The sequence below is a fragment of the Asterias rubens genome, chromosome 10 (assembly GCF_902459465.1).
Source record: "Asterias rubens chromosome 10, eAstRub1.3, whole genome shotgun sequence".
Classification (NCBI taxonomy): domain Eukaryota; kingdom Metazoa; phylum Echinodermata; class Asteroidea; order Forcipulatida; family Asteriidae; genus Asterias; species Asterias rubens.
In genome coordinates this window covers 2,315,178-2,327,102 of record NC_047071.1, presented here as the reverse complement: position 1 = coordinate 2,327,102, position 11,925 = coordinate 2,315,178, and the positions used below count along the sequence as shown (strand labels likewise).

Here is an 11,925-nt window from a genome sequence, read left to right as displayed (position 1 = left end):
ACCATTGACTATTTGCAAAAGAAAAGAAAAAGAAACTTTTAAAATCTCAAACACCTTCCCCTCGCTATGCAACTGTGTTAAGTGGTTTACTTTGAGCTTGAAACTAGCTAATAGATTGATTCAGTTATATAGCACATCACAGCTTGCCGCATCTTACTACCATGTCTTAAAAGATACATTTCAAAACACTTCATTGTTGAACGGTTGTATGCTGTCTTTCAAGGACTTCCAAGACGCATGCGTGGGCAAGTGTGGACTATCCTACTCTAGTGCCCTCGAAATGATATTGTTTTTGTTTTTGAAACACTTAAGTAAAGTTTCCTTTATCGCCTGTTTGCGTAAACCATTAGCCGATCGAATTGTTTCAATTTGTTCCACTCCCGTGCGTATTTTGCATCTCCATCGATAGTTGATGTGGAAGTAGTGTTGGTTTGATTACCTGCTCTTGTGAGTGATGTTTAGGTTATCTCTTTTCGGCTACTTTCGGCTCGGTAGAAAAACCTTCTCGATGACCTACTTCAATTTTTTTTTAAGATTGTTGTTTTTGGTTTTTTTTTGCGTCAAGCGCTCAGTGGGGTGGATAAATGCGTGGTAAAACTAATAGCGAGGTTTCGTTGGCGCACGTTTAGAGTGTACTGGCTATCCGTACGCGTAACCGTTCCGATGTGGCAGTCTATATTTATAGGTTTATTTCATAAAAACAACATTGAAGCGATTGTAAAGTATATGAACTGATGGGTTGAGTTGTACTAGTACAGTACATAAACATTTCTTTAAAAGTAGCTTAAAGGGAAGGTACACGATTGGTAATTACTCAAAACAAATATTAACTTAAAAATTGACTTGGTAGCGAGCATTGGAGAGCTATATAAATTTTGTGTAACATTCACACCATGTTATATTTTGGTTGGTAAGTAGTAGATAAGTAGCTTGCAAAAGCTAATTCTTTCGGCTCACCTATTAATTATATTCAAACCTTGTTTAAAAAAAACATTGTTTACACTAAGATTATCCCAATCCAGCTGGAAAATACATGGTGAATTGAAATCAAACAAAGGAGGAGGGAAATGAATAACAATTAAACTAAACTTACTGTCAGCTGCTAAAATAACCTTAACGAGGCATCGTCATCGATTGACGAAAGAGAAACATACATCAGAGCTGTCAAAAAAAAAAAAAAAAAACAAGTACATGTGGGTGTTTGTACATTGGAAAGGAAAGTATACGCTTTGTAATCACTCTTAAAGCCATTATACACTTTCAGTAAACAGTATTGTCCAAGTCCCACACTTCGTGTATCACAACTTATATGTAAAATAACAATCCTTTGGAAATTTAGGCTCAATCGGACATCGGAGTCGGGAGAAAAAAACGGGAAAACCCACTCCTGTTTTCGCGCGTTTCGCCGTGTCATGACATGTGTTTATAACAAATCCGTAATTCTCGCGAACGAGAATTTATATTGTTTTACCATTTTCTCAAAAAGTAAAGCATTTCATGGACAAATATTTTAAGAGAAGTCTTTCACCAATACCTTCTGTAAACCATGTAAATTATTTGTAAATCTGTAAACTTTTTTTTTTTCTGTACCGAAAGGGTCCAATGGCTTTAAAACTAATGTCAAAAACAACTGAGGTTGGACAGCATTATTTCGATTTCATAAATCATTTTGAGAACAATATTACTCATAGTCTAAGAGTGGGGTTATGAAAAAGGTTTTGAACCCCAACATTTAAATCTAAGAAATGTTGCGTCTCGTCGAATTGTGTATTCCAATTAGGGATAATTCTTTCTTAGATGGACATCATGTACACGATTGAGCATTATGATAGGCTAGCAAATCGGGGCCCAAAAGAGACAAATCTATAGACACAAATCCATAAGGCTGCTTAAGCACAAAAAGTTACTTAGCGCATGAAAATTGTGCTTAATACCAGAATAAGATTCCCAGCCAAACTGCTGTCACATGTACAATTTGTGACTGGTATCCTGCCAATATCTGCTAAGGATAAAATTCTAAAGTAATTTTTTTTTTCTGCTTAAGTAGCTCTATGAAATCGGGCCTTGGGGTGAATTTCACAAAGAGTTAGGACCAGTCTTATCTCGAGTTAGGACCAGTTACTCGTCGTGACTTAGGACTATCCATGCAATTTGTATATCTCCTAGGGCTAGTCCTAAGTTAGGACTAGTCCTAACTCTTTGTGAAACCGACCCCTGGTCTCAGTGATGTCGATGCATGATTCGCACCGCTTACACGGCTAGCTTGTAAGCTACCCACATCATCTCAACTGTGACTCTCTTTTGCTTAGTGGGACGACTTTTCCAAGCACTAAAGGGGCTCATTAGCTAATTGAAGATTGTCAATGGATAATTCAAATTCACTGTGGACCAAAATAGAAAACTCCACTCCGCTTGCTGGCACAGCAGGTGAAATGTCTAATGTGCTAATAAAACGAATGAGAGCTTTGTTTATTTTGTTCCTAATGGACCAGCCATTCATAGATTCAATGTCTATTTTACGAGATTGTCATTATAGCCAGAACCACCCCCCCCCCCCCCCAGCCACCTACCCACCCACCGCCTATCCATAATTGCTTTCTACTATTACTATTAACAAAAACATTCAAAGAAGAAGTATTAATACATTTCGCTACTGCAGTCGTTATTTATAATGGTAACCACGGAGTGACAACCTTGACTTACTGTAAATAAAATAGTGTTGAATGAGGGAAAATTCCCTCCTTTCTGTGACCTGAATTGGCATCGACCCGCAGCGATAATGGCACTGGTTTGTAAAGAATGACAAAACCTTGCTCGCCATAGTTTCAATAGAAACGGATACTTTTGCTAGAGACACTTAGATTTGATAAGCTCAATTCAACGCGACAACCAGAACGATTTGTTTTGTTCACACACTCAATCGCTTCCGGGTACGGTACGGTACTCCCCTTACAGAGTCGGGGATCGAAAGCCTTCTTCACTCGAGCTCACGTCGTTGTCACATTTTCGATCGAAAAGTATGATATTAAATGGCCGGATAAAAGTGCGGATTAGCTTTTATGTTTCAGCTTGCAGGGGTGAGTTAATACCTGATGGAACAGCATCAACACAGTTACGTTGTGTAACAATTTTTTATTATTTCTGTTTAGAATTCAACGACTTATGTTTAAAGGCAGTGGACACTATTGGTAATAACTCAAAATAATTGTTGGCACAAAACCTTACTTGGTAACGAGTAATGGGGAGAGGTTGATAGTATAAAACATTGTGAGAAACGGCTCCCTCTGAAGTAATGTAGTTTTCGAGAAAGAAGTAATTTTCCACGAATTTGATTGCGAGACCTCAGATTTAGAATTTGAGGTCTCGAAATCAACCATCTGAAAGCACACAACTTCGTGTGACAAGAGTGTTTTGTTTCTTTCAGTATTATTTCGCAACTTCGACTAACGATTGAGCTCAAATTTTCACAGGTTTGTTATTTTATGCATATGTTGATATACACCAACAGTGAAGGCTAGTCTTTGACAATTACCAATAGTGTCCGGTGTCTTTAAGTGACTCGTGTATAGTGGAAACAGTAAAGTAGTTCAGCTAGGCTTGACTTTAAGTCAAGCACAGCTAACACCATTATACCTTTACCATCTTGCCACTATTATTAGTCATGCTCCTTGTATCCAATAACAGTAATGGATGCTGATAGCCATTATACAAAAAATGAACCAGACTGCTTTTCCTTCTAGCCTTGGTTTGGTTTACATTGATTTAAATGGAAGAAAATCAATAAGGCTACTCCGAACCACGCTGAAGGTATATTTTGCTAAAAGATACCTAACTACCAAAGCTTGCTTTTGTGGAGCTTGATTTTAAAATCCCGTTGCGTTAGACGTGCTTGGTTGCAACGCCCCCTGGGGTTAGGTTCCAGAGCATGCTGACAAGCTAAGTTGTGTTTGTTTAGCATATTCTCAACTTGTTTTCCTTAGTATTTTTAATCCAAATGGTTTTTTGAAGGTGTCAAGCGTAATGCTTGTGGGTTAATTGACGCTTAATTGTTTACCTATCAATCTAGTTGTATGGTTTCATCTAGCATTGAACGGTGACATACCGATTGTACAGACTGGCAAAATGTGTCCTGCCCCTTTCTCTCCAATTGACAACTCCTAAACATTCGATTCAATTACAAAAATTGCCAAATTAAACATGTCTCGATAAAAACTTAATTGCACACATGCAAATATCAAATAATGATGTTTAAAAATACATCAAATAGAAATTAACAAATTATGAAGAGAAACAAGATAATTATGTTATAATATAGGTTTTCTCGGTCAATTTCGGCAAATGAGCAGCCAATTTAACCACCAGCCTATTCTATTTCGCACGAAATCCAATGCTACTGAAAAGGGTCACTTTTTTAATTTCGTTTTATGAGTAATCAAATGTAATGTTGCGCCATTCGCTTTCACAAAATAATAATTCAATTTAGCAATTCATCGAAGCAGCGTTCAAATTTGCAGACGCTTCTTGAGGCGTGTTTGTCACGAAAAAGAATGGCGATACGCAAAATTGAACAGAGAGCTAAAGGAATTTGACTTGACTAATACGAATTTGAATTTAAAATTGGCTGCTCATTTGCAGAATTTGACCGAGAAAACATACAATGTCAAAAATACATTTGACAAAAAACAAAGGGAACATGTTCCATGGTCCATGTTGAGGATACCATCGCATGAGCTGACCAGTTTGAACGGTCATGGTTAAAACAAAGATGTCAGTACGAGCTGACAATGGCCCCGCTAGAGTTTTAAGAGCTCCACAAGACAACCAGAAGATACCACGCGTTTGTCATGGTATATGGAGTTGGAGTGCAAGCAAACATCATACACAAAAACAGATGGTGATTTCTGTCCGGATACAGGGTACTTTGGCACCAGACTGCCATTACCACAGTGGACCATGTCAGCATACAATATCGACAAAATCTCAAGAAGTGATCCCCCAGATTTTACCCTCAATACTGCGCATACATCATGAAAGCTTAAAATCGATTTGGGAGACGAATACCACTTGAACTGTCAAATAAAAACACCAACAGAAGATCCCCTTGTTTTGTGATTGAAGTGTGATTTCAACAAGCCTATACCCCTCGAAATTCTTGACGGTTTCCAAATTGTGAACTTCGATTGTGGTTGACAGGTTCTGTCGCCTCTAGGCGCTGATACTGTCTGGAGATCGTGTATTGCCGCTAACTGAGTCGACATTGATATGACTCTAGTCTAGATTCCCATCTCTAATAAGGCAGGGAGCTTTAGTTACTCTGTCCCCTGCAGCAGTATTGTGTTGCTCTCTCGATGATGATGCCGTTCAATTTTCCTGTGTGAGTGAGAGCAACATGGATTCTGATCTCTTTGGTTTGACGAAGATAATGATTGAGTTTTTTTCTCCTTTCTTGTGTGGTTTAAATTTGTGTAATATCTGGGTCCAACTTCATGGAGCTGCTTAAGCACAAATTGTTCTCAAGCTTAACAAATCCTTGCTTAGTAGAAATTAGATTACTGGCCAAGACTCCACTCATTTGTTATGCCAAGTAAACAACAGCTAAATACCGTTCACAAGCAATGTTTATGGCATGGCATGTTTTGGCTAGTATCATAAGTAAAATAAGCAAGCTATTTTCGTGCTTAAGCAAAACTTTGTGCTTAAGCAGCTCTATGAATTCGGCCCCAGGTTATAGTAAGAGTTAGTATTTTTAAAATTGTGTACGTTTGTGGTTTACCTCCTGCTGACCTTTACAAAGTATTGGATACGACCGTTGGGGCCGAGCGAATGTGCGTGGGAACCGGAGTTCCCCAATGGACGTCAAGTACGCGCGACAATGCGTAATGTTGGGCATTGCTTTTTTGTATAGCTTGACCCCTATACAAGTAGGCTAGAAAACACAACATCCAAGATGGCCGCCGGATATAAAGGCCCTTTTGAATCCCCTACTGTATTTAATAATATCACGAGAAACATCGATACCGTCTGGTTGGGGGTAAACAAAAAACAGTTGCAAAAAACAAAATCGCTAAAAAACTATCAAAGGTTTGACCCAAGTAAAAAAAATTCCCAGGTTCAAATTACGCCCGAGCTCAAATAGTGCCCTTCCTCGACCAGTTAGGTTGACACGACACCACAAAATACGAAACACAGCTCTTGTCCACGTTGTAGTTTGGGTGGTTGTACAACACGTTTTAACCAGTTCGTGACTTACCAACTTCTTATATTTCTCAATAAATTTCAACAGTTTTAGAGACCTCAGTCAACCCACTTTCCCGTAAACCTTTGAGGTGATTAATTCACCATCAAAGAGGAAGAAAAAAATCCCTAAAACACGGAAGTTCCGTTTCTTTTGCCGCACTATGGGCAGTGTTTCCCTGCCCCAGAACGCATCAGAGGAAGCTGTTTAGATTGAACCGGACAAGCTCTCCCTGTCAACGCCACTCCTTTAGCGGCATCCAAATTAGTCGAACAACTCGGGCATCAGGTAAACACTTAAAACAAGACAAGACATCTCACATTATATCTCTTGTTCTTATTTTCTTTTGTGCAGGTTTTTTACCGGCCCAGCAGGAGAATTCATCTCGCCGAGCTACGCCCCCGCAGCCAGCGCCGAGTATCGCGCTCAGACACGGGTGGGAGGATCGTGCTCAGACCGTGCTGATTTAAAAGACGAGTCGTCATTGTTGCAGCCCTCAGACGCTTCCCGTTGGTGGTGTGCGTGAAATTACTCCCGAGAAGCTAGCGGTGTACAGTGACGGATGCAAGGCACTATCCCAAAGGGTAGTTGTGTGATCAGGAAACAGTCCGCACCAGGCTTTTTTAATTAAGCTGCTCCCTAGCTGTATATGACAGCGAAAAGTGGCCCAGGCAACTGTACGAAATCTGACACTACGTGTGCTGTGTGTAATGCCGCATTTCGTCAGGTCATTCGATATTTGGATGTAATGATCTTAGGTTGGACAGTTCAAGAGTTTCACGATTTTTTTGTTTGCGGTTGCTGAGGAGGTGTGCAACCTTGCCCTTCATTTAGCCTTAATTGGAACATGAGAGCTGAGAACACCTTGCCCCCCCCCCCCCACCCCGTACGCAATTAACCAGTCTTCACATGTCATTCGATGATTTGCTCACCAATTATCGACTGGACTATTTAGTGGTGTCCACCGCCACCAAAAGTGATTTGATTTTATTGCCGTTTCCTGGACTGGAAATAACTCGATCGTGAACTCCAACTCAACCAGACTCGGACTGAAAAGAAATCAATCGGTCAAGATTTTAGTTTCGGGACTGATTTCCTTTTTAAAACTTACACCTGCCCTCTTTTTGGACTTCGATCGTTTTATTGGACCTTATAGGAGGATTTGACTCCACCACACTCAAGGTGGCAAGGTGGGACAGGTGGTTCTATCACTTAATCAAAACGAATCTCGCATTCACTTTGAGTATCTGTCTGCTATGCACGTACTTGGCATCCCCAGCAGAGCTATGGAGTTTTTAGGCTCCGACTACAATAACCAGTCTGTACTCTTCGATGAAGATGCAGATATAGTGGTACCCATCATCGTTCTGGTGGTGCAGATACTCGGGATTGTCGGCAACACCAGCGTCATCCTGATCATCCTCGGTTTTAGAGACATGAGAAATATTCCCAATCTACAGATACTGAGTATGGCAATCGGAGATTTCGTCTTTCTTGTCATGAACGTTCCGGACGCTGTAGCCTTCAATTTCTTACACACGTGGCCTTTCAGCGACGTGTACTGCAGGATAACATTGAGCTCGATTTACATTTCCCAAGGGGTTTCCGTTCTCACCCTGTCGGCGCTTAGCGCCGATCGGTACTACGCCATCGCGCGTCCGATGGCGCGACGCAAGATCAACGTCGCAAACTACACGCTGGCCGTCGTGGTAGCTATCTGGGTAATGTCTTTCCTGTGCGGCATCCCGGCGTTCTTCATGGCCGACACTAATGGCTTCTGCACCCTCCCTTACCAAAGTTACAACTATAAGGTATACCTCGTGCTGCAGTTTGTTGGACTTTACGTCATCCCCTTGGCGTTGATTACCATGTTCTACTCTCTCACTGCGCACACTTTGATACGCGGAGTCAAGACCATTGGGCAGAAGGTACGAGACGGTAACGGGAGGCGAGACCCCCAGTCCCAGGCACGCCGTCGCCTCGCCATCATCGTCCTGGTCGCCGTGGTGTGTTTCGCCGTCTGCTGGGGTCCCTACCATGTCTACGACATCTGGGCGGAGTTCGAAACTGACATTTCGGTATTCCTGACACCCGGCATGACATTCTACCTGAATATAAAATACCTTCTCCCCCCACTGAGTGCTAGTTTGAACCCGATCGTGCTCTACGTCATGAGCTCCAACTACAGACGGCACTTCAAGAGGATGTTTCTGAGTTGGTGTCCGTGCTGTCGGGATAGCAAGCAACCACTGACCCATACGTGGACCCTACTAACGGCTTTCAAGACCATGCCGACGTCGAGACGAAGCAGCGCGGAGTTTCAACTGAAACACAGCTCGTCAACGTTGGTATCCCACAGTTAAAATGGCACTCGAAAACCCAACAGTAAATACACCACGGCCAGCTTAGACATATAACAAATTATTTATAATATACTAAAAATGAAACATCCACAATTTATCCAAATGGGAAACGCATACGACGAGAGAGACTGAAAAGCCAATTCAACTGGCCTGCAGCTGATTTCACGAAACTCCATAGGATAATTTAATCCTATCTCGAGTTAGGACGAGTAGCTCGCCCTAACTTAGGATGTGTTCAATGCGTCCTAACGTCTACGGATACAGAACTTAACTCGTCCTATAAAGTCCTATGATTAATCCTATTGTGGGGACGAGTTTTGTGAAATCGACGGCTGGGGTCGAATTCACAGAGAGAGAGTCCTAATTTAGGACCAGTCCTTGGAATTTTGAAAAACTGAAGGGCTAGCTAGCCCTAGTTATAACTCGCTAACTGGAGATAACACTAGTTTGAACTCTTTGTGAAATCCACTCCTGGATTGGCGCAGAAACTACGGAAGCCCGCACCGTGATGTTACAGCTTTTGTGTTTGTTTCAGAATTCCTTTTGGGGGCAATTCCACAAAATCATCCCCTTGTTACATTTTGATGGAAGGAATACTAAATCTGGCTTTCTGGTGTGATTTTTGTTCTTGGGTATATATACAAGATTATTGTAAACATGGCTGCAAATCAAGTCAACAAAACCTCTCGTGTCATCATACTTGCTGTGGTTGTTATACGTGATTGAGTTGAGACTTGCCCCAAGACGAATCTTAACTCAAAAATAAGAAATGTAATTGTTCTCAAAAGAGAGGACCAGACTGAATCACGAATTGCAAGTCCAAGGCCTGGGGTTTCAAGTAAGCTTTGCATTTGTAAATATTCACGTATTCAGAAAAGATTAAGAGTTATTGACATGCAAATCATCTACTCAGCGAAATTAAAACATGGCACTCGTTTTGTTTCCTTCAAGGAAACTGCATGTTTGAACCGAAATTACAGAAGACTCTCCTTTAACAAAAAGTGATTAAAATTAAAATTATTTAATTTATAAATATTATCGTTAAAAACATAAGGCTGACGGTCTTTGAAAAATATATAACCATATATTTTTTTGAAAGAATTATTTCGTAATTTACTGCACCCAAGTATTGGCTGTCGTTTTTAAAATAAGAACCTTAAAAACTAGTGGTTTTCGCACTGTGCCTATAAACGGTGCTACAGTTTTAGATTTTTGCGAAATTTCTTCATTTTTTTGTTCTTTTCTTTGTTACTTTTGATTGATTTCATTTCATTTTTCGTTTGGAGTCGGGGTAGTTCTTTTGGTAATGGCGTCAGTTCTGAAGCAAACCTATATTAGAGGGTAACGTTGCCTTGGATTGGGTGTTTTAGCTATACAAAGCGTTTGAAAGCGTTCGTTGTGAAATTAATATGGTTGGAAAGATTTGTTTTGTTAGTTAGAAAAAAAATTGACTCACAAAAATAAGTGTGGTTTTTCTTACTTCGTTAACTAACATGGTCCGCCATTTTGGAGAACCAAATGTTTACGACTCGACAATATGGTGGATCGTCTCAGTTCACGAAGTAAAAAGGAAAACCACACAATATTGAGTCATTTTTGTGTGGGTCATTTTATTCTACTTTTTAAGCATCTTTAAAACCATAATAGTTTCATAACGAAACTTTTAAACTCTTTTTATCATCCCAAAATCGCCCAATTCAAAGCAAAGTGTCCCTTTAAAACAAAGATGAGAGAATGTGTGAGCTGTGTTTGTTTTGTGGAAATGATAATGGCGGCTGTGACGATGGAATGGAGTCAAATTTTTTTTAAAGATGGCGTGTTTATTTGCGGGGGGGGGGTGGTGACCAGAAAACAACAACACGCTATGTTTTGAGTTTTTCTTTCATTATAAACTTAATACCAGTGTTGACATAAACGTATGAAGAAAAAAAACAATTTTTTAAAACTGCCATGGGCCATTTGAAAAGAAACAACCTGCTCGTGTTTTTAGTGTTCGATCATACAAACTTCATACCAGTGTTTACTTTGTGAAACAGATGACAAATAAACCAATCTCAAAAACTGCCATGTGCAATGTAAAAGCAAACAATCTGCTCCTGTTGTTTAGTTTTGCTTAATAGCTCACCTATAAACTTCATAACAGTGTTGACATAAGAAACCGGGGGAAAATAAACCAATCTTAAAAACTGCCATTTTGTTTAAAACAAAAACATCTGTGTTCTCAAACACTTTTGTTTTCGTTTTTAATGTCACCTTTTGAGTAGTATAGTGTGTGATTGTTTTGGGATTTTTTTATTTTAATAAAAACAAGAGATTTGAGGGAATTCACCAATGCTGCATTATACTAATGCTGCATTATAAAGAGAGAGAGTGCCCATGTGGGGTGTTTCAGACAATGGAACAATGAAACCTAACAATGGTTCCTTTGTTTTATTTAGAAAAAGAGTAATAATGGCGTGTGTTTTAATAATGAGAAGTTCTCGGTTTAATGAGTGGAAGAACATGTTCATGTTTGAATGTGTGTTGGATTTGAATGACTGTCATCCAGAGGGCTTACAACATTTTTACAAAATGGAACAATGGACCCCACAGGGGAATTCTTTGTTCACCCTGGTACCAACATGGGAATTCTTTAAATCCATTGGACACTTTCGGAACAGAAAAAAAAGTTCACAGATTTACAAATAACTTTTACAGGGTTTACAGAAGGTAATGGTGAAAGACTTCTCTTGAAATAGTATTCCATGAAATGCTTTACTTTTTGAGAAAACATTAAAACAATAGTAATTCTCGATCGAGAATTACGGATTTATTTTAAACACATGTCAAGAAACGGTGAAACGTGCGGAAACAAGGGTGGGTTTCCCGTTATTTTCTCCCGACTCCGATGACCGACTGAGCCTAAATTTTCACAGGTTTGTTATTTTGTATGTAAGTTGTGATACACGAAGTGTGGGCCTTGGACAATACTGTTTACCGAAAGTGTCCAATGGCTTTAACAGGGAACAAAAGCACAACAAAGCAGAACCCCGTAAAGACCGAATCCGTGAGGTGTGCCTGTGCGTGGGTGTGTTTGTGCATAATTGTTTTTGTGAGAGAGAGGGTGTTGTCTCGATCAAGCAAAGTTGCAGTCAACAGCAGAAGAAACAAAAGTTACCCATTTACGGGGTTCAACAAACAGTGTGAGAGTGTGTGGTGCATGCACCAAATCGGGCTTGCCATGTTCATCAATCAGTCAGTCAATCATTCAACGAATCAATCAACCAATCAACCGTCAAATTTATGAGATGCCAATCCAACGGTCGTTTCTTGTAATTATATTCCATC

General features: G+C 40.0%; 1 protein-coding gene across 1 annotated transcript; it reads left to right on the top strand.

Moving 5' to 3' along the window:
* Positions 1-6,593: 6,593 nt before the first annotated feature.
* LOC117296041 (neuromedin-B receptor-like) lies at positions 6,594-11,305 on the top strand. The gene has a single exon (XM_033778899.1). The coding sequence runs from the start codon at positions 7,492-7,494 to the stop codon at positions 8,596-8,598; it is 1,107 nt and encodes a 368-aa protein (XP_033634790.1). The 5' UTR covers positions 6,594-7,491; the 3' UTR covers positions 8,599-11,305.
* Positions 11,306-11,925: the final 620 nt, after the last annotated feature.

What these genes read in the sequence shown, in the direction of transcription:
- LOC117296041 (XM_033778899.1), top strand. Translation starts at nt 7,492, where the DNA reads ATGCACGTACTTGGCATCCCCAGCAGAGCTATGGAGTTTTTAGGCTCC.